This window comes from Dendropsophus ebraccatus, chromosome 12, assembly GCF_027789765.1.
Source record: "Dendropsophus ebraccatus isolate aDenEbr1 chromosome 12, aDenEbr1.pat, whole genome shotgun sequence".
In the NCBI taxonomy this organism is placed as follows: domain Eukaryota; kingdom Metazoa; phylum Chordata; class Amphibia; order Anura; family Hylidae; genus Dendropsophus; species Dendropsophus ebraccatus.
In genome coordinates this window covers 23,991,758-24,017,049 of record NC_091465.1, presented here as the reverse complement: position 1 = coordinate 24,017,049, position 25,292 = coordinate 23,991,758, and the positions used below count along the sequence as shown (strand labels likewise).

Here is a 25,292-nt window from a genome sequence, read left to right as displayed (position 1 = left end):
GTGCTGCCCCATTTATATAGACCCCCGCTGTGCGCTCTCCTAGTTAAACAGACCCCTGTGTGCTCCCCCTCCCATATAGTATATAACACAATAAAACAAACACTTATACTAACCTGGGTCCTGGCGTCTCCTCTTCTCTTCACTCTTGTGGCCGCAGGAAGGGTTTTTCCTGCGATCACAAGAGGCCGCACTCCCCTTGTTCTGGCGCCAAAGCTCCAGTGATGTCAATGGAGTGCCGACACCACAAGGACAGAGCGACCACTTGTGACCGCAGGGAAAACACTTCCTGCGGCCACAAGAGTGACTAACAGGAAGGGAGCCAATGTCTCCAGCCCTGTCAGTGCTGCTGCATGTAACTATGAGCGCTTATTATGAGTGCTCATAGTTACAGTTCAGATGGCAGCAGCAAGCGGGGCAGCGACCCTGTCCAGCGGTCTTGAGCATAAGAGCGGGCGTGGGGGCCCCCCTGGATGTTGGGGGCCCCAAGCGATCGCTTGGTGTGCTTGGTGCCAAAGACCGCCACTGCCTATAATGGTGATATTGGAATAAAGTAAAGAACTTTTAGAAAAAAAAAAAAATTCCTTTTCACGCACATATTATGATGAAGCATCTTTTATCTATAAAGTTGAGCCCCACAATAAGGAGCTTATCCGATATTATCTTAAATGGGATATACTGTTTATGCCTTGTTTTTTGTCTAGGTGGGATTGGCAGTGCCGGCTCTGATCCTCTCTGCCGTTTAGCATCATTTACTTGTGTTACTGCATTATTTTTGTGAATACGCTGCAGTACTGCAATGAAACTCCAACATGTGTGAACACAGTACTAATTTCACTGCAGAATTCTGCACAATCAGAGAAATCAGTGCAGCTCCTGCTTCTGGCCGATCAGAGATGGTGAATCACTCAGGGGATTGGGGGATCCAGCCCCGCCTCCTGTGACATCACGCATTGCCCCCTGTCTGCATCATCAGCCTGTCCTCAGCAAACACACACAATGTGAGACAGAGGCATGGAATATTTCAGCAGGAGACAATGTGAATTGGCACAGAGGCCATTTTTCTTCACTTCCTGGATTTCTATCAGCTACCAGTGTGGCAGAACCGCAAAGATATAATAATACATTATATAGACACATCTATAGAACTTTTAATAGAAATGGTGTTTGTTTGGTATGTTACACCAAACAAGCAGTGATGTGACATTACTGAGCAGATTTCTATCATTGAATAAGTTTTCCTTCAGCATCTTTACACTACAGATGTTGATAATGAGACCAGAATTCTTAGTTTTATTAATTGAGAATCCTCCGGGTATTTCTGTGTTTGGATCACAATTCACTCTAATGAGACAAAGTCCCCCCGGACAGGAAGATGTTTGTTACATAGTATGCACTAATGATGAAGTCACATCTCCCTCGATGGATTCAGACTATTCGATAGTTTTGTGAGTTGGGAGATAATCCTCGGAGAATGATCTTCTAATGCGGAAGGAAGTAATGAGGTTCAATCATAGTCAAACCTCCAGTGACCCAAGAATATACAAGCATTATGTACAATGAGATTATACAGCTTCAGTAGTGGTAAAGAGAATAGGCAGGCATTGTTACACCCCTGTAGTTCTAACAAACTGACTTTAGATGACTATATTAGCTGGTTAGGTTAGTAGACCTTGTAGGGGCCGGAATATTAAAAAGTAGAGGGTCTTCGTCTTGGAATAAACTTGGCTACCTCTACATCAGTACATGCATGATGCAAGTCATGACCGAACGGATGCCTTAAAGTGACTCTGTACCCACAATCTGCCTCCCTAAACCACTTGTACCATCAGATTTTAATGCTTTTAATCCAAGATCTGTCCTGGGGTCCGTTCAGCAGGTGATGCAGTTATTGTCCTAAAAAACAACTTTTAAACTTGCAGCCCCGTGTCAAATTGGTGTGGCCTAGAGTACCCGTGCCCCAAATGATGAAGAGTCTCCTATTCATCACTTGTCTAAACACTGCACAGGTTCTTTAAAGGGGTTGGCCGCTATATGGTAAAATTGTTTTGTGTGTAATATAAGTAAGTGTATTCACATTACTTACTGACAGCGGCTCCCTATGTACATCATAGAGCTAAAATCAGACTCCTCTCCTCCAGGCTGTGGTGTCCTGCTCTGTGGTGAGTCTGTCTATAAGATGGCCGACATGGAGGAGCATGTGACTATGCCCCACCCCAGTGTCCTACATAGGCATATACAGGCTCAGTGGTGGACACTAAGGGGCGGGGCCTAATCACATGCTCCTCCATGTCAGCGATCTTACGGACAGACTCACCACAGAGCAGGACAGCACAGCCTGGAGGAGAGGAGTCTGATTTTAGCACTATGCGTTACACAGGGTGCTGCTGTCAGTACACTTACTAATACTGTACACTGAACTATTTTACTATAAAGTGGCCAACCCCTGTAACGATCCAACACATGTGCAGTGTTCAGAGTGTGCAGGGAGGAAGAAAGGAGAGGGGTCGCAGGCCCTAGACACTCTAGGCCACGCCAATTTGACACAGGGCTGCAAGTTTAAAAGTTTTTTAGGACAAAAACTGCATCACCTGCCAAATGGATCCCAGGACAGAACTTGGATTAAAAAGAGCTAACCAACGGTACAAGTGGTTTGGAGGGGGATGGGGGCAGGTTGTGGGTCCAGAGTCACTTTAAGATGGTCATATACCTTCACAAAATTTTCTGGCACAAAAAACAATACTTTACAACATGTAAGAGTGAGGCCATGGAGCTTGAGGAAGCAATGAAGTGAATGAACAGAGCCAAGATAATACACAGAACACGGAGGCTCTTAATGCAAGTTTTTAATTACAAATGTTCAATGATTTACAAAGATTACAGCGCATCTCTACAGTAAGAAAATTTAAAATCATTTAGTCCTAAAAATATTAAAATAGATTTTAACAGTATTATGTCACACGCAGCACCACAAAATCAATGCAGGTTTAGAATAAAACAAAAAAATATTTAGTGCTAGGATCCTTACTAATCACTAGAGAAGCGCTCAGCTGTGCCCTTCACTCCCTGCCTCTCAATCTGTCTCATAGTAGGAGATGGCTCCATAGACTTCAAATGCATACCTCCCAACTTTATTACATTGATATCTGCAAATCTGCAGCAGATCCTCTATGTGTAACTGCATCCTTAGGTCCCATTCACACATTAATAACCCTGTCTGTAATTTCAGGACCACGGACAGACTATGAATGTGTTTCAATACCTGTCCACATCTGCAGGGACCCACAGTCAAATAGGTGACACGGACACACAATGGCTTTTTTTTGTGTGTGTCACAGAACATGTCCCCAGAATGGATCCATAACACCTATAGATGTTTTAAAGGGGCCATAATGTCACATGATTCATCTGAATAGAACAATTTTTAGGATCCAACTTGCTCCACATGATGGAATAATATGCAGGTTTGGGTCCATTATACAGGAAGAAACCAGATACTTTCTAGAGCTACATAGAAAGTTTATTAATGCAAATCTAATTCCTAGGGACATGTAAGGGACTAAGAGGGACAGAGGGATGTGGGTCAAAAGTAGGGACTGTCACTCTAAATGAGGGACACTTGGAAGTTAAGCAAATTGACTGAGCAGCTAGCCAGGAAGTGTTCCGTAATAGAGCACCGGTTACATAGCCTACAAGGGTTAGACCCACAAGCCTTGGCTTACTAGATGCCACCGTAATTTACCAGACCAAGTCCATTGGCCAATCTGATGCCTTTTAAAACATGGCCACTATCTTCCAGAGACAGCACCACCCTTGTCTCCAGTTTGGGTGAAGGTTTTGTAACTCAGTTCCATTGAAGTGAATGGAGCTTAATTGCAGACCACACCTGAAGTGGAGACAAGAGTGGTGCTGTCTCTGGAAGAAAGTGGCTTTGTTTTTCTAACATCTTTTTTTTTTTTTTCCAAAAACATTCGAGAATGTAAACTGAGGAACCAAATCCTGCCTTTAGAATTGTCAAAATGTCTGCATATGAAAACACCGTTACTAGAACAGAGACATGGACGCTCCCGGGCTCAAGTGCAAAATCTGTAACCTGGCATGTGTCATGTGTAATACTGGAGCCAGGGGAACCTCTGAGCCCTCTCAGGCACCAGGGATAAGGTGCCTGCTATATCTGGACACCCCCCCTTCCCCATCATACTCCATTATACTACCATCCTACATTGATGGGGTTGTCTGGGAAGAAACGATCAATGGTCTGTCCTAGAACCAGCACAGACAGAAAATCAGCTGTTCAATTCTTCTATCCCCTGAATGGAAATAAATGTTACAGTATATCAGAAGGGAGCAGAACTCTCCATTCTACAGCTCCTATGCAGACCTGTGTTTCCATAGCTACAGACTACAAACAACCCCTGTGTTGTCTGATCTTTCATTCATATTGCTAAACATTTCAGATGAGCGAAACTCAAGCATCGGACGAACCACAGTGCCCTCAAGTTTTCCTCATGTCTACTGCACATCTCTAACGTCCTTCTTGCTAACCTACCAAGTAAAAAGTAGGGGACTGATTGATGGCAATATGCCTGCAGGATCAGACCACACAGGGTTTGTAGTCTGTAACCATGGAGATAAAGAGGAGGTCTGAATAGGAGCTATAAATACCACAGTGTATTTGCAAAGTTGCTTTACTTTTTATTGTATATGAATTGGAAAAGTCTCTGCCACCATGTACCCTTGTTCCCTTTCAGCTTTATTGACATAAAACAGGAAAATCCCTTTAATTGAACTCAGCAGCAACAAGACAGAAGGTTGCACCCTTATATCTCCTATACATACCCTACAAATGAATCAATGTAAGAATAAAACATATGATATTGTAATGAATAAATAGCATGTCTGTTATTACTATCTCAGCTATTATCAGTACCTGTTAATGAATTGGAGGACATTATAAAAAAAAAATAATAATAAAAAGGTTTTAACAATAAAACACTAACATTTAGAGGAAGTTTTGGTTGGATTTAGTGTGCACAGATTTTACCTGAGAAAAGCTTGTGTACCACATTCTGTATAGACATGAGAAAAGAAAGTTCCTCCCCTAAACCAAACCACGCCCCCACCCTGCAACCAATTTGATTGGCTTTCCAGCCAAAGTAGTCAGTCCTCGAGGGGGTTGTAGTTTTGCAACAGCTGGGGGGCATTGCTCTAAAGCATCAAAATGTGCAACCTTTGCAAGCATTCCTTAATAAAAAATTATTATACAGTTTTAGGTCTACAGCTCCTGTACAGTGCTAAGCATCTCCATGGTTACAGACTACAAACATGCCTCATGTAGTCAGATCCTGCAATTGTAGGGTTTTTTTCTGTCCCCTCTTCTACTGTCTGTAGGTTAGCAACAGATCTGCTATACAGACACCGGGTTTGGTACAGTTTTAATCAACACTAGAGGAGATCAAATATACAGTTGGATTCTTCAAAGCCAAAACTAATAAATCGGCCATCAATTAATTTTGCCTTATAAATGTTATTCTGATTCCCTGGAGGAGTCTGGAATTAGAGTCCAAAAACTGTAACACTGGGAAAACAGATCGATATTTACAAGAATAAATGAATGGACGCCCAACTTCATTAGATTCGGGTTTGTTGAATCTGACTGTAGATTCACGCAACTCTAATCGTGATGATTTGATAAGTTGCCTTATTTTTATTTTATTTTAGTTTTTATTGTAATACTGTATCCTTTATATAGAAGAGGGGGTGGTGAATATTTTTTTGTAATGACACCATAATTGAGGAACCACAAAAATTATGTAGTGTATGGTAGCCACAGAACTACTGTCATGGCCTCCATGAGTTGTCTAGATGTTAAAAAAAATCTGTATAGCCATTACGTCAAGGGAACCATATATCAGAATAATAATTTAATAGAGAGGTGGCAGCCATTAAGAACCCTCATCTATTAGCTAGGGCAGCGAGCAGCAACTAAGAGTGTCCTTATTGCTGGAAAACCCAGTATATCCCCGTATTCCACAAACAACCCATTAAATTCAATGGGAACTGTGTAATGCTACATTAATCCTGTGGTGGCGCTGCAGGAGAATTAGATACTTGCTGCCAGGTTTCCACACAGAATTATTTGGTAAAAGTTAATATTAATGATCTGTTAGATAAAGACAATTCAATAACTTATATTTGCTCTGTTCATTTACAAGAAACTCCTCAATCTCTTTATATACTGTTATAGCTGTTTCAGCCATTGGTCTGATATAAAGCTTCAAATCCTCTGCACAGATATAGAGTTATTACCTACTATTCAGCTTTCCTGTAGCTGCCACTAGAGGGAGCTATTTCCAGAGGTGACTGCGTACAGCAGGAGTGTTACGGGTTAAATCCTCGTTTATAAAGAAGATTTGGAGCATTGTATTATGAAAAACTGGAGCTATAAAAATATGAAGAACTTTTCTTTTTTCGACCAAGAACAACATGGTGTTAAAAGGTGAAGATCCTCTTGAAACCCCTATTTTTCACTAGAAGCTTTTATGGGACAGGTAGAGGATCTAACAATGGGCTCTGAGATTTTTGGCTGTTCTTATCATTCAGTTTAGTTTTTTGATACTGCACCAGATTTATACAGAAATGGAGCCATCTCGGAAGTTAGTTTTTCCTATCAGCACATTGATCAGGGCTGCTTTCCCTTTCTTGGCCGCATCTTGAGCCTCCTTGATGATTTCAGCTATTCTGTCTTCATCCTGCCGAGTGACCAGAAAACCTTTACCTCCGAAGCCGTCAGCCACAACATGGTAATCTGCAGAGAAATAAAACATCATTGGCAATCTGGTCGGCAGCTTAGGCTGGGTTCACATTGTGTTTTTAGCCTTACATCAGAAACATACTTTGGGAGGACTCCCATCATATACCGCTGATAGACGAATGCAGCATATGTCACCCTCCAGAGCAGTGGTACTGCAGACAGCCAGACAATGCATTCAAATGCGTGTTACGCCGCTGTCAGCAGCACCACCACCCTGCAGGAAGCTAAGGAGAAGGTAAGGGCCCTATTACATGGAGTGATAATCGGCCGATCCTCCCTCCGAGTAATAGAGACAACGATCAGCCAATGAAATGATCATCAGCTGATCGTTGGTTTAGGCTTGGACCTAAAATAGTCAGGCGCCGACTGTGCATCGATACATGTAATAGTGATGCGTGGCTAATGATGTCCATGCAGCCCTTACTGCCCAATTATCGAACCGCCTAGCAGATAGGCACTCATTAACTAAAATGGTCAGGTCATAGTCAGCCTGTGTAATAGGACCATAAGGCTCGACATACAACCATTCTACTCAGCTTTCCTGCGGAAGCTCTGGTGTTGTAACTGTCCTTCCGCGAGTAGTTACAAAATGAGAAATTGCCCATGCAAGGTAGGTAGTACTGATCTATATTCACCCTTCGAGGGACTGCTCAAGATTCATAAAAGGGTTTGCTTTCCCTTCAGTCGCAGTCACTTGAGTGAGTGATCCACACCACCTGATACGGCCAATGGTTGGTGTGGTGTTTCCGGGGGAAAAAAAGCATATCCTCTTTTCCAATTCTGACCAACCCCTTTCATATGTATGCATACTTTGTCACTTTAAACCACTACAACCATTGTCGCTGGATTAGAACAGTGTCAGGAAAAGACAAGACTCCAATACATCTTACCATTATAGGCCAGACTACATGCCACATTGCTTCCCAACATAGGAACTTGCTCTCGAGAGATCTGGCTCCAGCAGGCATCATTCCCAACAACAGAAATGATTGGGGTCTGAAAGACAACAGATCATACATTAACACCTGCTTCTACCTCTGGAGTCTATACAGGGCGAGATGGGCTGCAGTAATACTGAATGGAACCAATGGACAAAGTAACACAGCGGAGCTGGGAGCTTGGAGCTTTGCTGTGTATCTCTACCTCCAAATATGTGTATCAACTATGCAGCTTTTTTCCTATAAAAAGCAAGGGGTGCACAGGCTGGTAGTAAGTATCAATACGTACGACCATCACCTCTTACTCCATATTGGTCGAGACAGGGTATAGAAATCAAATAGTGTCCCAAGCAGTAAAGCAGCCACCTAAACATAATAGGTTACTGTCTTGCAAGCACATGTGTTAAAAGCATTCCTTAAAGGGGTTGTCCAACAAAATAAAAGGTGTCGGTGCCTAGTTTGGGGCTAGAAAAAAACAAAAACAAACAAACAAACACTTATACTCAACCCAACCCAACCCCCTGACGCATCCGTACAACAGCCCAGTCCGGGCTGAGTGCCATTTCCTGCTTTCATTTCAATACACAGGAAGTGCCCCCTCAGCTGACCAACCTCAGTAGGTTGTACCAGCAGGCACTTTCTGTGTGTCAAAACAAAATCAGGGAGCAATGCTCAGCCAGGGACTGTTAGGACAGATGTAGAGGAAGATCAGGACAGGTGAGTTCAAGTTTTTATATTTGTGGCAAAGCCACTTTACCAGTTAGGAGTAAAGGCCATTGTATACAGGGCAAATATTAGGCCTTGTCTAAACGTGATGGGTGGCCATCAATGACGTTGAAGAGCCATATGAATCAGCCACTGATCATTAGCCAACTTAAAGGGGCCTTCAGTTTGTATGATAATCCAGAGCTGCATTTACAATTCAAAGGTTTTACAGCAGAAACTGTCATCTCAATAAGATAACTTTCTCACCCAACTGGTTATTTGGGTCCCTCCAAGCTCTAAGGAGTGTCCGTCAACACTCTTACTGATTGATTTCCAATAACGACTAGAGATGAGTGCACTTCGAGCATATTTGAGTCTGATCGTTAGGCATATAAATACTGATGGCTGACCAAGTTGGATGCAGCCCTAAGGAGTCAGGGAGTCGGAGCTGTATGCATATTTTCCAGTACTCCCTAGGGCTACATCCAACTTCTTTAGCCACTGGTATTAAAATGCTGAACAATGGGACTCGAGCATGCTCCAGTTGTGCTCATCTCTAACAACAACCAATAAAACTAAGGAAACGGCTCAGAATGACAACTTCCTTTATATTCCATTATTCTCCTTTTCAGAAGAAATTGATAATTTTGCTTTGAATATTCATTTACAACTACAAAAACATAGCTTACCTTATGACGTGTGTATGTGTCATACTCAACAATACTGTAGCCCAACGAGCCATCTCCAAATACCACCCAAACCTGAAAAAATAGCAATAATAAAACATTAGAATAAATTATTCAATATGTTTAAAAACTAAGGGGGAGATTTATCAAACATGGTGTAAAGTGAAACTGGCTCAGTTGCCCCTAGCAACCAATCAGATTCCACCTTTCATTCCTCACAGACTCTTTGGAAAATGAAAGGTGGAATCTGATTGGTTGCTAGGGGCAACTGAGCCAGTTTCACTTTACACCATGTTTAATAGATATCCCCCTAAGACTGCATTTAGTCCATTGGAAGTTGCAGTTACCTCCGATTCTGGTCGGCAAAGTTTGGCTCCCAAGGCAAATCCTCCTCCAACCCCCAAAGTACCAAAAGCACCTAAAAAATAAATAAATAAATCAGTCACGTCCTCGTCTACACATATGTAACACTATGCAAGTCATGTACAGTGCATTTGGTGATCTGACTTCACCCGAGGTCTCCGTGACCAGCATCAGAGGAGGACATGGTGCAGCCTCAGGCTTCAAGCCTTTAATTTCAAGTGATGTCTCAGCATAGGTGACATAAGCAAAAAAAAGAAAGCTTTGCGTTTGTTCCTGTAAACTAAGGGACCTTATATAATTTTCTCCTGGCAGGGTGTCCATATAAAGAGGCACTGTCATGAAAACTTTTGAAATGTCGGGTCTGCAGGTCGTGGTCGTGGTCGTCTCCCCGCTCATTCCTCTGATCAACAGAACAACACGCAAAGATCGGAGCCAGAAGAAGACCTGGCCTAGAAGCTAAACTGGTGCAACTCAGCATGGCCTCTACACATTGTATGTGGTTGTCGGATTCCTGGTGTGTTTCCTGTATATACGGGCACAGCAGGTCTGGAAAAAAACTGATTGGCATGGGTGCTGGGAACTGGTATCTCACTGATCAGATACTGATGGCCTATCCTGAGGAAAGATCATTGAAACAAAAGTCCTAGAAAACCCCTTCCAATATGGGCTTGGGTCTGCTGCCGGACCAGGAGTCAGAGCTGCAATGCCGCTGATCCCGACTTGGCATTCCTTTACAATGGGCTCCAGCAGCCGATTATCATCTAGTGCCGATCACATAGAGAAATGCATTACATAGGCATTGCATTGTCCTATGTGAAAAAGCAGTTAATTGTACAAATGTACTAAATGTGAATGCAGTTTAAAAAAAATAGTTCTTTTATTACTAATAGTCCCATCCCATAGTAAAAGTTTAAATCACTTCCTTTTTCCGTTTTATAACTAAAAAATAAACATATCTGGTATCGCCGCGTGTGTGTAATCGCCCGAACCATCAAATTATCACATTCCTGACATTATTATTATTTTTTTTTAAAGGTTTTAATTTTTTAAAAGCCGTAAGTAAAAATAAAAGTTTTAGAAGCTGTCTATTGTTGTAATAGTGCTGACTTAATAAACATAGACAACATGTCAGTTTTACCGCAGGCTGAATGTCGTAAACACGAAACCCCCCAAAAAGAAAATAATTGTGGGTTGTTTTTTTTTTTCAATTTTATAGTACAGATTTTTTTCTGGTTATGCAGCATATTCTATGAAAAAAAAAGTCTGCCGTTGCAAAGTTCAATTGATATAACAAAAATAAGGGCTCTGTAGGTGAAAAAATGCAAGTGCTACGGTATTTTAAACACAATGAGGAAAAAACAAAAGTGCAAAAGCGAAAATTGTCTCGGTCATTGAGTTTTTTTGGTTTTTTTTTTTAACAACACATGACCTGAAGACGATAATGTGATTTCAGATTAAACTTACCTGGATCGAGCCAGCGCAGTGGTCCCCTTGGGCGCATAATGTAAGCTGCGCTGCCTACAAAGTCTCCACCATCGGCTACAATGATACTGTCCTCCGGTAAAGCTTCTTCCACCAGATGAAGAACTTTCAGAGGATTTAGATGCCGCTCAGTTTTCTCTTCAGCTTTTTGTCTGAATGTTGGATTAAACAAACAAATAAAATACTGTAGCCATTGTTAACATAGATAGCCATATACAGTAGTTACTGTTCACATTGTAAGAAAAAAATTAAAACCACGCGTACAGCCTCTTCTGGTTACATGACTGTTTATCAGCTCTTATAGTTGAATCATTGCTTGATCCGTTATTTTATGTATCACAAATTCCCCCATGTTGGAGATGCACTGTAATAATCCTTTAATAAGAAAACTTTAATAAAATAAAAAATAAAATAAAAAAACACTCATATAAACCACATGGAAAAACCGCTCCAAAACAGCTTGTATTCTTTCTTCATGAGAAAAAGCAACATGTCAATTCTTTTTACAGTGCTGATTTTCGTGATTTCTCATTTTAGTCAATTGGAGCTGAAAACCACAAGTTTTTGGGGGATGCCTGTTTACGGCTTTTTTTTACCCATGTGACCATAGCCCAAGAAAGCAAACAATTTGATTCAGATCAAATTTGAATCCACAAAGTAATACGGAAGAGAGAGCACTGGCTAGGTCCACCAAATACTTCCCTCCGCACAGCATTGATGGCAGTAGTGAATAAATGACAGTTCTGCAAATTGAATCATAACTGGAGATGAGCGAATTTATAGCAATAATTAGGCAAAGCGATTTCAGTGTCGCTCCTCCCCGGGTGCCTGGAAAAGCTGGATCCAGTCCTGGGAAATTGGAAAAGTTTTCCAAGAGCTGGATCCAGCTTTTCCTGTAGTAGTGCTTTGCTTCATATTACTGTAAATTTGCTCCTTTCTAATCATAATTTTTTTCCACAAATTTCCATCTACAATAGACAAGACTGATACGTTACTCATTTGCCTTCTCTTTAGCTATGTCTCCAGCTTTGAGGCCTTCTGTCCAGTCTGAGGGGCATGTGTACCCCCGGAGTCCTTCAGCGAGGCTTAATATGAATGACCCGGCATCCCCTAAAAGAGAAGAACATGGTCTATTTACATGGTCTAGTGATTTCTATCCTGGAGAATTTTAGATTGCAGCCACACGCCATTTACATATCTGACAATGTATCAATGTATGATTGACAGGGCAAGAAGCCAATCGCTTTCTGACCTGCCAATCAATCTTGTGTCCAGAGGCAGAAAAACAAAATTCACTTAAGAGCAACAGGGTAAGCACAGGGCCCATTGTATATGTGAGGAGCCCGAACCAGCCCTGATAATGCTCCCCTGTATGAGAACCTAGTAATAAAGTTGTTCTGATAAGACAATGAAAGCTTCGCTTTGGCCATCCTGGCATGATGGGAATTGTAGTTCTGCAACAGCTGGAGGGATGAAGGTTCCCCATCCCTGCTTTAAAGGCAAAAAGTAAATTCACCTTGAATAGCAATAGTCGGCTTCCAAAACATATCAGAGTTCTTCAGGAGCTGAGAGCGGTCTCTGTTCACGGCTATGATCTTACTACGTCTGTTCAACACACGGCCGTAGGAAAGTCGAAAATCACATACTGTGCCTGAAAAGTGAATAAAACAGAGAATGACAAGACTGCTAATGGTGAAAGAGCGTGATTCTATGCAGATACATTTCCTAATGCAGTGAAACCTCTCTAGAAGACCATGCCGTTATCTAGAGTTGCTCATATATTATGCATATTGTCCATCTTCTCTTAATAAAGCATTCCCAAACTTTTTAGTGAAAGGTGTCTAGACAAAGCGTTAAAGTGTAACTGTCGTTTTTTTATTTTTTATTGCAGAAATCAATAGTCCAGATTTTTCCCCCTGGGTTTAATAGGCAAATATGCCATTATCTGCATTCAAAAAGACTTTCCCCAGGTCCCCCCCCCCCTCCTCCTCTCTCTCATTCACTGCTCATAATCAGGAAATCTCGACGCTTTTACATCAGTCGAGCCCTGTGTAACCTATAGAGAAGGGAGGGGGAGGAGGGAGATTAGTCGCCAGCAGAGAGCAGAGAACAAAGGATTACACAGTGGGAGCTGTGTGAAAGCCGGTATTCAGAGGTCAGAGAGATCAGTGCTGACTTCAGAGGAGATATCCCAGTGATGTAGCTGTAAATTAACTCTCTGTTGTGCTGTTTTGGTGCCTCATCTCCCTCAACCCCTCCCCTCTCCATAGAAAACCATGAAGACAGGGGGGAGAGCTTCAAACTGCTTTTTCATGATAAAAATGCATTTTTCGGCTAATAAACCCAATTACAAAATTTTTATAAAATTGCCTGTACTATTGATTTCTGCAAAAAAAAAAAATTAAATGACAGGTACACTTTAACCTGAAATCATTCACCATATTACACAGATCGATAGTTGTTAGTTTTGATCATTACAACGATCTGATCCCAGAAAAAGAAGGAACGATGTGCAATTACAGTGAACGATTAGTGAATGAAGACGGAATTACAGCGAACAAATAACGATAATTTGAGGGTCAGATCTAAATGAACCACACACCAACAATTTTTCGATCGTTGCCTGCAATTACACAGAACAATTATCAACGATATGACGATTTTCCGCACGATAATCATCCTGTGTAATAGGGCCCTTATTTTGAGTAGCCATTGCAGAAAGGTTTCCTTGTATATACTTATAGGGGTTTCTGACCTCCAGATGCCCTGCCCCCTACAGTAAAAGCCCTATACAGAGTATAGTATGCTGGGCTATTGCAACTCAGATATTAACACTTTAATTGAGCTGTAGTAGCACAGCATGGCCACTACATATTGTAGGGCGCTATCTGCTTCTGGTTCTTACTGTGTACCAATGCTGTTGCTCTGGCAAACAGCTGATCAGTGGTAGTGTAAGGTCTAAGACCCCCATCGATAACATATTGATAATCTATCCTCAGATAAGGCAATTAATTAAAAAGGTCATAGAAAACCCCTTTAAAAACAATATGGTCCTTATGGCTATAAAAATGTAAAATTGCAGTTATAGTATGCAGCTTCTTACCAGCCAGTATGACTAGATCAGCCTCCTTAAGGGCATCCCTTCGGTTCTGACGAATGTGGATGGGGCTGTCCCTTCCCAGCATGCCTCTGGCCATTCCACCCAAGAAACATGGAATACCCAAAGATTCCAAAGCCTTCCTGAAGAACAAAAATAAATATAGGACGCAAAGTAGCTCCCTTCCAGCAGAAAAAAAGATGGTTCCACCCAGTAGTGGATTATAATAGGGGCGTTTTGGGCGGCAGCCCAGGGCCCTGAGCTCCTGGGGGCCCATGACCACCCAAACAGACTTATACTTTCAGTGGCGTACTGTCTCCTGGCTACACTTCTGCCATGATTTGCAAAAAATCACAGTTTTTTTAATGGCAATTTTGCACAAATCAGGACATCATGACATTATCTATACTGTACTATGAGTGCCAGGCTAGTGCTGCCATAGTTACAGTGGGGTGGGGGGGCCCAGGCTTGGTGAACAGCCCGGGGCCTATGGTTAAGTTAATCCGCCCCTGGTGCCACCTATTAGAGTCAATGCAAGTCAGAATCTCCTCCAGAAGTAAGAGCACCTTCTGGAGAAAACTCTGGGGAGGTTAATAATCCTCAGTCATGTTTCAAGGCTGCATTGACTTGCAGGATTGTTACCCTCCAATATATGGCACCAGAGAGCACGCGCTCTACCTGCACATTGCATATTTTTTGCCCAACGAAGCATTGCATGGTCTACTCTATATGAATCCACACGCCAGTTTGGTGCTCTCCTGAACAAGAAACTGGACTGGATGGAGCCATGGGAAAGCAGCGGAGAACTGGAGTTAGGTAAGTATTAAAGGAGTACTCCAGGAAAAAAAAAAGTCTATCAACTCAACTGGTGTCAGAAAATGCCAGATATTTGTAATTTACTTCTATTTAAAAATCTCCAGTCTTCCAGTACTTATCAGCTGCTGTATGTCCTGTAGGAAGTGGTGTTTTCTTTTCAGTCTGACACAGTTCTCTCTGCTGCCATCTCTGTCCATGTCAGGAACTGTCCAGAGCAGTAGGGAATCCCCATAGAAAACCTCTCCTTATTAGTTGGCAGGACTAATCCTTGGATAGCCCTATTAAAAAGTAACCAACCCTAAGTAGTATGTTTCATAATATACAATACATATCTGTATATAGATAATTTACTTTTACATTAAAATTTTTGTTCTTGAGTCTTTGATATGGGGGGACGCAGGACTCCCCCCCCCCCCTCACTTCCCTCTCTTCTCCTCTGTTTCCTATACAACTTCCCCCTCCCATGGTTCTGTTGGTTCCTCCCTCTCACCTAAGACCCTCTCTATATTTTATATCTAGAAAAGACTGTTATGACTCTGTAACTTATATCTACATTGTGTATTATAGTATGTACAGTTTTGAACTGAATCTATAATGGGGTCCCAACCCCTTTTTCTCCCCTCTTTTCTCTCTGTATTCCCTAAACTATTGTTGTAAAAACTAAAAAACTTCAATAAATAAAGATTGAAAAGAAAAGAAAACCTCTCCTGCTCTGGGCAGTTCTTGTGATGGACAGAGGTGGCAGCAGAGAGCACTTTATCAGAATACACAACTTCCTGCAGGGCATACAATGGCTGATAAGTACTGAAAGATGGGAGGTTTTTAAGTAGAAGTAAATTACAAATCTCTGGTACCAGTTGATTTGAAAGATTTTTTTTTGCGGGAGTACCCCTTTAAGATATAGTACCTGAGCTTATCTGCAGGTGATGGGGGCAGGGTGCTCTGACTGCCCAGGATGAAGACCGGTTTCTTAGCACGACTCACTAATTCAATACTCTGCTGGATCTACAAGACAAGAAGACGCAAGATTAGTCAAAGAATATAAAACATAAAATTCTATGATGGGTTTTTGCAGCAACTGTTCACCCCCAACCAATGCAGGGGTCAGTGGGTGCAATAACCAACAGACCTGCTCAGCAGTGGCCCTTGGGATGGAGACGGGGAGCGGTGAGGTGTCTCGGCTCTCCCAGGCCCCAGCAAACAGGTTGTTCAGGTGATTCTGCAAGTACCTGATAGAGGAAAGGAGAAAAGTCAGTATAATGGGCTCAATCTTCTTCATGAATAAGAAAATGGATTACTATATAAGAACATTTCCTACAACTATGGCTTCAAAACTGTAAGTAATGGTAAGGCTGTCATTATGCCCTAAGCTAATACACACGGCAATGCCCTCTGCATGGTGTCCTATCTATCTACAGTATGTGTTACATGTCTGATTGACCGCTATATTATCTGCATACATTTCTTTGAACCCACAAAGGTCATACCCAATTAAACAAAACTATTAAACAGAAAATATAGTCGATAATGCCTGATAATTATCCATTGTCTACGGACACAGCGAAACCAGTTGCAGGATAACAGTCTCTCATAAAATCTGGATTATAGCTCCATCTAGTGGTCATGGTTTTAAACTACACTTGTATACTATATGCTTTCTATGTAATCTAAGGTTGGGTCACACAGTCCATTTGGTGCCACAAAACAGCCTGACGGTCCATTCAGGAGCAGGCACTAATGGATCCAGATATGTAATTCTGCATTATCCACATTTATAGTGCAGTCTGTAGGACTTTCCCCAATGAGACTGCATGCATTTACTGTGAACTAGAAACCAGCACCTATAGAGGTCATTGGTGACCTCAGTGTGGGACCTAGTAGTTATTATCCATCCTATAAAGTATGATAGAGAAGAGATGATTAACCGTACTGTATCCTAAACACAAGTGTGCACAAATTAAATCCCTCCCCTATATACCTTCTATTCGCATTCGTACCCCATGTCACATAGACGGAGAGTCACAGACCTGTTTACAAGGTAGATTTCACTCACCAGTTGATTATTTTTCCCATGATCCCTTTGGGGGCTCCCTTTGGCGCTAATTCTTTTTGAATGACATGATAAGGATACAGAATGTCTATAGGAAATTCTACAAAAACAGGGCCTGGTAATGCAGAGAAGAGAGAAGAGAGATCATCCTGGTTACATGGCTCATTAGATAAATAAAGCAAGAATTAGGCAACAGATCCTGATCCCAATGGATCCATCATAATTCAATGCACGATTGTGCAACTGTTCAACCCCCCCTGCAGTGCCACCACAGGCGAAATGAGGTATTACACTATTTAAAGCAATTGGCTGTCAGTATGGCTTCCTTTACTCTTTGTCCTGGTTAATATTGGATGTTTTTCATATAACTAGTGCATCAGAGAAGAGACAAAACCATAGTCATGCAAACCATTACTTCATCTAATGTGCAGCCGTACTTACCAGGTGTTCCTGACTGGGCCTCAGCCAAGGCTTTCCGTAAGACAGGGACAATGTCACGTATAGTTCTGACAGATGCACAAAACTTACAAATAGGCTTGAACAGGGACAACTGATCTATATCCTGGAGAGCTCCTCGACCCTATATAATAATAGGAGAAGGTAAAATATATTAGTAATATAGAAAATGTACTAAAACCAATATACTATACTGCACTTTTCTATATAGTAAAAAATAAAGTATGTTCATCCTGGGCCTGCTACTTCATGAATAGAGAATGCTTGAAATATGGAATAACTGTGGAACGTTACTAACATCAATAGCAGAGATGATAAGGAGGTGATAACAGTGCATGGCAGTGTAAATGTATATGCTCTTCAGTCTGTGAAAAGCCCCTATGACAACACCTATGGGCATTGGAATAGCTGTTAATTGAGGTTGACTGTTTACATCAGGGGTTTGAAACACGTGGCCCTCCAGCTGTTTCAAAACTACAATTCCCATCATGCCTGAACAGCCAAAGTGAAGTTTTAGCTGTCCAGACATGATAGGAGTTGTAGTCTTGTAACAGCTGGAGGGCCTGAGTTTGACATCTGTGCCTTAACTTATTGTATGTACAAGTATAAAAGGATCAAATATGGTAAGGCAACAAACAGATTCTTTTGATAACCTGTGTCATGCTCCACCTCTGTGCAATAACACTGTATATCGGTTACGTCTGGTTTGTTCCTTTAAAGCGACTCATAATCTGTCCCCCCAAACCACTTGTACCTTCGGATAGCTGCTTTTAATCCAAGATCTGTCCTGGGGTCCGTTCGGCAGGTGATGCAGTTATTGTCCTAATAAACAACTTTTAAACTTGCAGCCCCATGCCCAATGGGAGTATCTGCCCTAACTTTGCACCACCCCTCCGTCCCTCCTCCCCACCCTCTTCATCATTAGGAATGCTCCAGCATTCCTGGATCGTTAAGCACCTGTGCAATGTTCAGCATGGAGAAAATGTTCCAGTGGCATTCCTAATGATGAAGAGGGTGGTGAGGAGGGACGGAGGGGTGGTGCAAAGTTAGGGCACAGATACTCCAGTTTGGCACGGGCTGCAAGTTTAAAAGTTGTTTCTTAGGACAATAACTGCATCACCTGCCGAACGGACCCCAGGACAGATCTTGGATTAAAAGCAGCTATCCGAAGGTACAAGTGGTTTGGGGGGGGGGGGACAGATTGTGGGTACAGAGTCACTTTAAAATGTTAACAACAGCCATGCTATATGGACTCCAGTAGAGTATACAGATTGTGACTTACCTGCAGCAATGTTGCAGCTGCTCCCCCGATCAGTAAGAGGGGGGACTCCGCCATCTGAGCGTTCTTAATAGCTGTCACTGTGTTGGTTAAGCCCGGGCCGGCTGTCACTGCTGCCACACCGACCGTACCTGCACCAAGATAACCATGAAATGTGTATAAGTAGACTGAGGCTATGAATCTGACGGACAAAACCTATTCCAGTCCAATGCCCTCACCGTAACAGTGCCACCACACAGTTCCCGCCATAACAGTGCCGCCACACAGCTCTCCCCATAACAGTGCCGCCACACAGCTCACGACATAACAGTGCCACCACACAGCTCACGACATAACAGTGCCACCACACAGCTCACGACATAACAGTGCCACCACACAGCTCTCCCCATAACAGTGCCACCACACAGCTCCCGCCATAACAGTACCGCCACACAGCTCTCCCCATAACAGTGCCGCCACACAGCTCTCCCCATAACAGTGCCACCACACAGCCCTCCCCATAACAGTGCCACCACACAGCCCTCCCCATAACAGTGCCGCCACACAGCTCTCCCCATAACAGTGCCGCCACACAGCTCTCCCCATAACATGCCACCACACAGCTCTCCCCATAACATGCCACCACACAGCTCTCCCCATAACAGTGCCTCCACACAGCTCTCCCCATAACAGTGCCACCACACAGCTCCGGCCATAACAGTGCCACCACACAGCTCTCCCCATAATAGTGCCTCCACACAGCTCTCCCCATAACAGTGCTGACACAGCTCTCCCCATAACAGTGCTGACACAGCTCTCCCCATAACAGTGCGACCACACAGCTCCCGCCATAACAGTGCGACCACACAGCTCCCGCCATAACAGTGCGACCACAGAGCTCCTGCCATAACAGTGCGACCACAGAGCTCCTGCCATAACAGTGCCACCACACAGCTCTCCCCATAACAGTGCCTCCACACAGCTCTCCCCATAACAGTGCCGCCACACAGCTCTCACCATAACAGTGCCGCCACACAGCTCTCCCCATAACAGTGCCGCCACACAGCTCTTCCCATAACAGTGCCACCACACAGCTCTTCCCATAACAGTGCCACCACACAGCTCTCCCCATAACAGTGCCGCCACACAGCTCTCCCCATAACAGTGCCGCCACACAGCTCTCCCCATAACAGTGCCGCCACACAGCTCTCACCATAACAGTGCCGCCACACAGCTCTCCCCATAACAGTGCCGCCACACAGCTCTTCCCAAAACAGTGCCACCACACAGCTCTTCCCATAACAGTGCCACCACACAGCTCTCCCCATAACAGTGCCGCCACACAGCTCTCCCCATAACAGTGCCGCCACACAGCTCTCCCCATAACAGTGTCGCCACACAGCTCTCACCATAACAGTGCCGCCACACAGCTCTCACCATAACAGTGACACCACCAAGAACTCCCCGTAACATGGTGCCCCAGTTATACTTCTGTCCACATTTCTGGTCACCAAGATCTTTCTTGCCACTTCACAGAGACATAGCAGATAAATGCAAACAGCCAAAAGAGGAAACTCCCCTGTATCTTCCAGGTCCGGGAAGATATTGGTAAAATAGCTAGTCCAAGTAGACTAGACAGCCTAAGAATGCGCCAGATTTTTCATAGTGACTGAGGCTGTATGACTATCTGGCACATCTTGAGACTGTCTAGTCTAGGTGTGCACCTTTTATTAGTTGGCTTATGTTTACACCAGATATGTGCACCAAAAAGTGTTTGGCTGCCAGCTATCCAAGGGTCCTTTTACACGCACAGATACGCTTAATCGCTTGTTTAGCGAACAAGTGATGATTTTTATCTTTTATCGATAATACGATTTTATAAATTGCTATGAAAAGTCGTTAATTGCGATAACAATTACGGTCCTATATATTCTGTGAATATTCTCTATTGTGTTTGTATCTATATACTGTGAATGACGGGTGATTACGCAGAAAGACTTGAGAACGATTAACAATGATTTTGAGAGTAGCTCAAAAGATGCGATCAATTTTTGTCCATAGTTTGACTGTTTCAGTGATTTTTTGCACGATAATCGGCCGTTGTAAAAGGCCCTTTATATGTATGGCTAGCTTTAGGCCTTAAAGGAGAAGTCCGGTGAATATTTTTATTAACGTATTGCAGTGGCGTCGCTAGGCAGTTTTATTCCCCGAATAAAATGCCTGCTGCCCCGGATCTCTTCTGCCCCGCTCTTGCGAGCCAGATGCGGCTCTTTTGATGGCCGCATCTGGCTCGCTGATTGCCGCTGCTGCTGTCCTCCTCACCTACTGGCCACCCGCAGCACCCGGACACGCTCCTCCATCCAATCAGCGGAGACCAGGAGTGTGGGGCCGCTGCGGTGGGCCGTGGTGCACGTATCCAATCAACGCACGCGCCACGTCCCACTGCAGCGGCCCCACGCTCCCGCCCTGAGTTGATTGAGTTGTAGGAGCACCTCCGGGCACTACGGTAGGTGAGGGGGACAGCAGCAGCCGCGACTATCTAGGAGGAGGTGAGCAGGCACGGGGGGAGAGAAACGGGCGAGAAGCACAGGGGGAGAGAAAATGGGAGAAAAGCATGGAGAAGAGAAACAGGGGAGAAAAGCATGGAGAAGAGAAACAGGGGAAAAAGCATGGAGGAGAGAAACGGGAGAAAAGCATGGGGGAGAGAAACAGGGGAGAAAGCATGGAGGAGAGAAACGGGAGAAAAAGCATGGAGGAGAGAAACAGGAGAAAAAGCATGGAGGAGAGAAACAGGAGAAAAAGCATGGAGGAGAGAAACAGGAGAAAAAGCATGGAGGAGAGAAACAGGAGAAAAAGCATGGAGGAGAGAAACAGGGGAAAAAGCATGGGGGAGAGAAACAGGGGAGAGAAATGGGGGAGAGAAACTCAGAGGGCCCGGGCCCCGGATGTTTTAGGACCCTAGTAACGCTCCTGACGTATTGTATTGCCCCTGAAAAGTTATACAAATTACCGATATACGCTTATCATGGGAAATGCACATAAATTGCTTTTTCCCTGCACTTACTACTTCATCAAGGCTTCACTTCCTGGATAACATGGTGATGTCACTTCCTGGATAACATGGTGATGTCACTTTCTGAATAACATGGGGATGTCACGCCCCGACTCCCAGAGCTGTGTGGGCTGTGGCTGCTGGAGAGGATGATGGCAGGGGACACTGAGGGACACAAGGCACTGGAGGGACACTGAGCATCCCCCTGCCATCATCCTCTCCAGCAGCCACAGCCCGCACAGCTCTGAGAGTCGGGGCGTGACATCCCCATGTTATCCAGGAAGTGACATCACCATGTTATCCAGGAAATCACCATGTTATCCAGGAAGTGACATCACCATGTTATCCAGGAAGTGACATCACCATGTTATCCAGGAAGTGAAGCCTTGATGCAGTAGTAAGTGCAGGGAAAAAAGCCCTTTATAAGCATTTCCAGTAATAAGTATATATTGGTAATTTATATAACTTTTGGGTTGCAATACAATACCTTAATAAACATTTTCACCGGACTTCTCCTTTAATGCACTATTACACCAAGTGATTATCAGCCATATTTGGCCGAACAATGCTGATAGCGAGAGTCTGCTGGGTTTAGCTGGCCCTAATAGGAATGGGGGCAGCAGTCCGCCGCTATCTTCTGTGGGCTTCCCGGACAATCTAAGGATCAGGCAGCTCCTCCTGCAGCTCCCCGCAGCTCCCCGCTTCTCCTTGCTTGATGTCTGTGCGTGTAATAGCGCCGAGAGCAATCCGGGAAAAAGAGGCAAGCGAGTACTGACCTACTGACAGGTCGACGCTCGCTTGCTCCTTTACATCGGGCCGTGTAAAATGGCCCTAAAGGGGATTATCCAGGGTTAGAAAAACATGGTGGCCTCTCCTGTCCTCAGTTTTGGTGTGGGGTTTTGCAGCTCAATTCCATTGAAGTTGTAATACCACACACAACCTGAGGACAGGGGTGGTGCTGTTTGTGCAATAAAAAAAGCTGTATTTTTTTCTAATCCTGGATATCCTTTTAACACCATAGAATTAAATAAAAACTGTATTATGATAACATTTGTTTTTATTATTTCAGCATTAGGCAAAAGTCTTACCTACCTGAAAGTCTGGCTACTGCATCTGCAGCGAATACAGCCGTAGCTTCATGCCTCGTGTCCACCACACGTATTCCCAACTTTTCAGAGGCGACCAAGATGGGTGAGATATGGCCGCCGACTAGGGTGAACACAAATTTGACACCATGGGACTGCAGCACTTGGGCCACCACTTCTCCTCCATGACACGGACTCTGAGTTTCCACCTTCAAATAAAATCACAGCAGATTGTTAGATCCATTATGGGTCAGTGATGCATGGCAGCCCCCTACTCCTTGGCGTTATATGTAAGAGACTATAGAGAGTTCCTGGAAGAAATAGAGGCCTGGTAAGCTGTAACATCCCACCTACTGAGGGAAACCTTGGGATAAGTCCAAGACAACTTTAACTTTTTGTGTTATTTCTTATGACTTACCTTATGAAAGAGCTGATAGATGACACCCAGACGGTACCCCAGCCACAGGAGAGCAATGGACACTAATGCCCCAAGGGCGGCACCCACAAGGTATATACACTCACAACCGTGATCCATTGAAAAGGCTGAAACAAAAAAATATAATGGGTTACATGGAACAAATAATAAATTAAAGGGGTACTCCGACATCAGACTCTGCTTGTGGCATTGTTCAGCACAAGGCAGCATGACATAAAAACACATCTCATTCTTCTTTAAAAGTCCTCATAAAGAAAGATCTATCTATATGTGTATATATATATTTTATGACAGAGAGATGGTGCTGCTGTAGGGGCTGGTCAGACATGATGACGTCAGTCGGGGGAGGGGGTAGATCCGATACAGAATACACAGATAACGTCCCAAATGTAAGGGCCCCTATTCCACGGGACGATTATCGTTCGCATAATCGTTAACGATAAACGATCCAAACAAATCGTTCACCCATTTACATGGAACAATAATCGTTACTTATGATCGTTCTTGCGGTCGTCTTGTCGCTATTGCGTTCGTCACTACTGCGAACAACCGAACGACGTCTTATTCAATGCGAACGATTTGCGAACGAGCAACGATAAAAATAGGTCCAGGTCTTATTAAACGATCAACGATTTCTCATTCGGTCGTTAATCGTTAACTGCTATTCAAACGAATGATTATCGTTTAGATTCAAACGACTTAACGATAATCTGAATGATAATCGTCCCGTGGAATAGGGTAACTTCTGACATTGCCACAGCAACCTGAACTTCACAGCGTCAGCTACGTCTAGTCTGTACTGTGACAGCTACCCTTTAAGAGTACTCCTGAAAAAAGAAATCTTTCAAATTAACTGGTGTCAGAAAGTGCCAGAGATTTGTAATTTACTTCTATAAAAAAAAAAAATCTCATCCTTCAGTACTTATCAGCTGCTGTAAGTCCTGCAGGAAGTGGTTTATGGGGAGGTTTTCTATGGGGATTTGTTACCGCTCTGGAGAATTCCTGTAAAGGACAGAGGTGCACTGTGTCAGAATGAAGAGAACACACTACTTTATGCAGGACATACAGCAGCTGATAAATACTGGAAAACTGGAGATTTTTCAATAGAAGTAAACTAAAAATGTACTTCTGTTTTCCACACTGGAAAGAATACACCACTCCCTGCATGACATACAGAAGCTGATAAGTACTGGAAGACAAGATTTAAAAAAAAAAAAAAAAGTCAATTACAAATCAATGGAACTAGTCAATTTTAATTTTTTTTTTTTTTTTTTTTTGCTGCAGTACCCCTTTAAGTCAACAATTACAACCCTTAGTGGGAAAACCTGTTTGATTACTTTATTGTCCTCCACCAAGTAGTAACATGAAACTCAGCACCATCTCACTGCCCCCGACACAGGTTCTCCATTGATTCACAACACAAGTCAACCGCCAGCCATCACATAAATGATCAATAAAATATACCGTACAATATTATATACATAAACAGCCCACACCTGGGTCCCGCCAGTACCGATCCGGCCCTGCCTAATATTTCCATACATTACATGTGCACATACACATACTATAAGGAAAAGGTACAAGACTCTCCAGCTCCTCAGAGCTTCTTTACGGAGTATCCTAAGAATTTCAATAAGAAATTTAAACTTTCTTCAGAATTTCCATGCGATTGCAAACTATAAAGTTTTCCTTTAAGTTTCCTTTTCTGTAACAATAACACTATGTATTTCCCATAGAAGTCAATGTCAGCTACCAGATAACCCTACAAAATCCAGCAGCACACAGAGCACTCTGACCCCGTCTCCCTTTCTATAAGCACTTGGCGTAGCGTCGGTGGCTATGCATATATTCTGTATACATTGCACAAGGGGATAGTCATGCATTACACCGCCAGCTCCAGGCGCTGGCTGCTCCCTGACCCCCAGCAGATGAATGACCCCCTGTGTCCTGTAATAAGGACAATACTCGGTACCTGAGTCCGGCTGCAGCCTGGCAATGAAGGGGACTGGAATCACAAGCTCTTCCTTCCTCCTTCTCTTGTGATCTTTACCCAGAGA

The 25,292-nt window shown here is 43.4% G+C and overlaps 1 protein-coding gene across 1 annotated transcript; it reads right to left on the bottom strand.

Annotated features, from left to right (window-relative positions):
• Positions 1-3,938: 3,938 nt before the first annotated feature.
• ILVBL (ilvB acetolactate synthase like) lies at positions 3,939-25,292 on the bottom strand. The gene is made up of 16 exons (XM_069947926.1): positions 25,208-25,292; positions 23,218-23,342; positions 22,807-23,008; positions 18,687-18,814; positions 17,390-17,528; positions 16,952-17,063; positions 16,028-16,127; positions 15,806-15,903; positions 14,089-14,225; positions 12,502-12,636; positions 11,981-12,095; positions 10,968-11,137; positions 9,488-9,558; positions 9,144-9,215; positions 7,702-7,807; positions 3,939-6,805 (listed from the first exon to the last, which is right to left on the bottom strand). The coding sequence occupies exons 2-16, from the start codon at positions 23,332-23,334 to the stop codon at positions 6,627-6,629; spliced, it is 1,881 nt and encodes a 626-aa protein (XP_069804027.1). The 5' UTR covers positions 23,335-23,342; positions 25,208-25,292; the 3' UTR covers positions 3,939-6,626.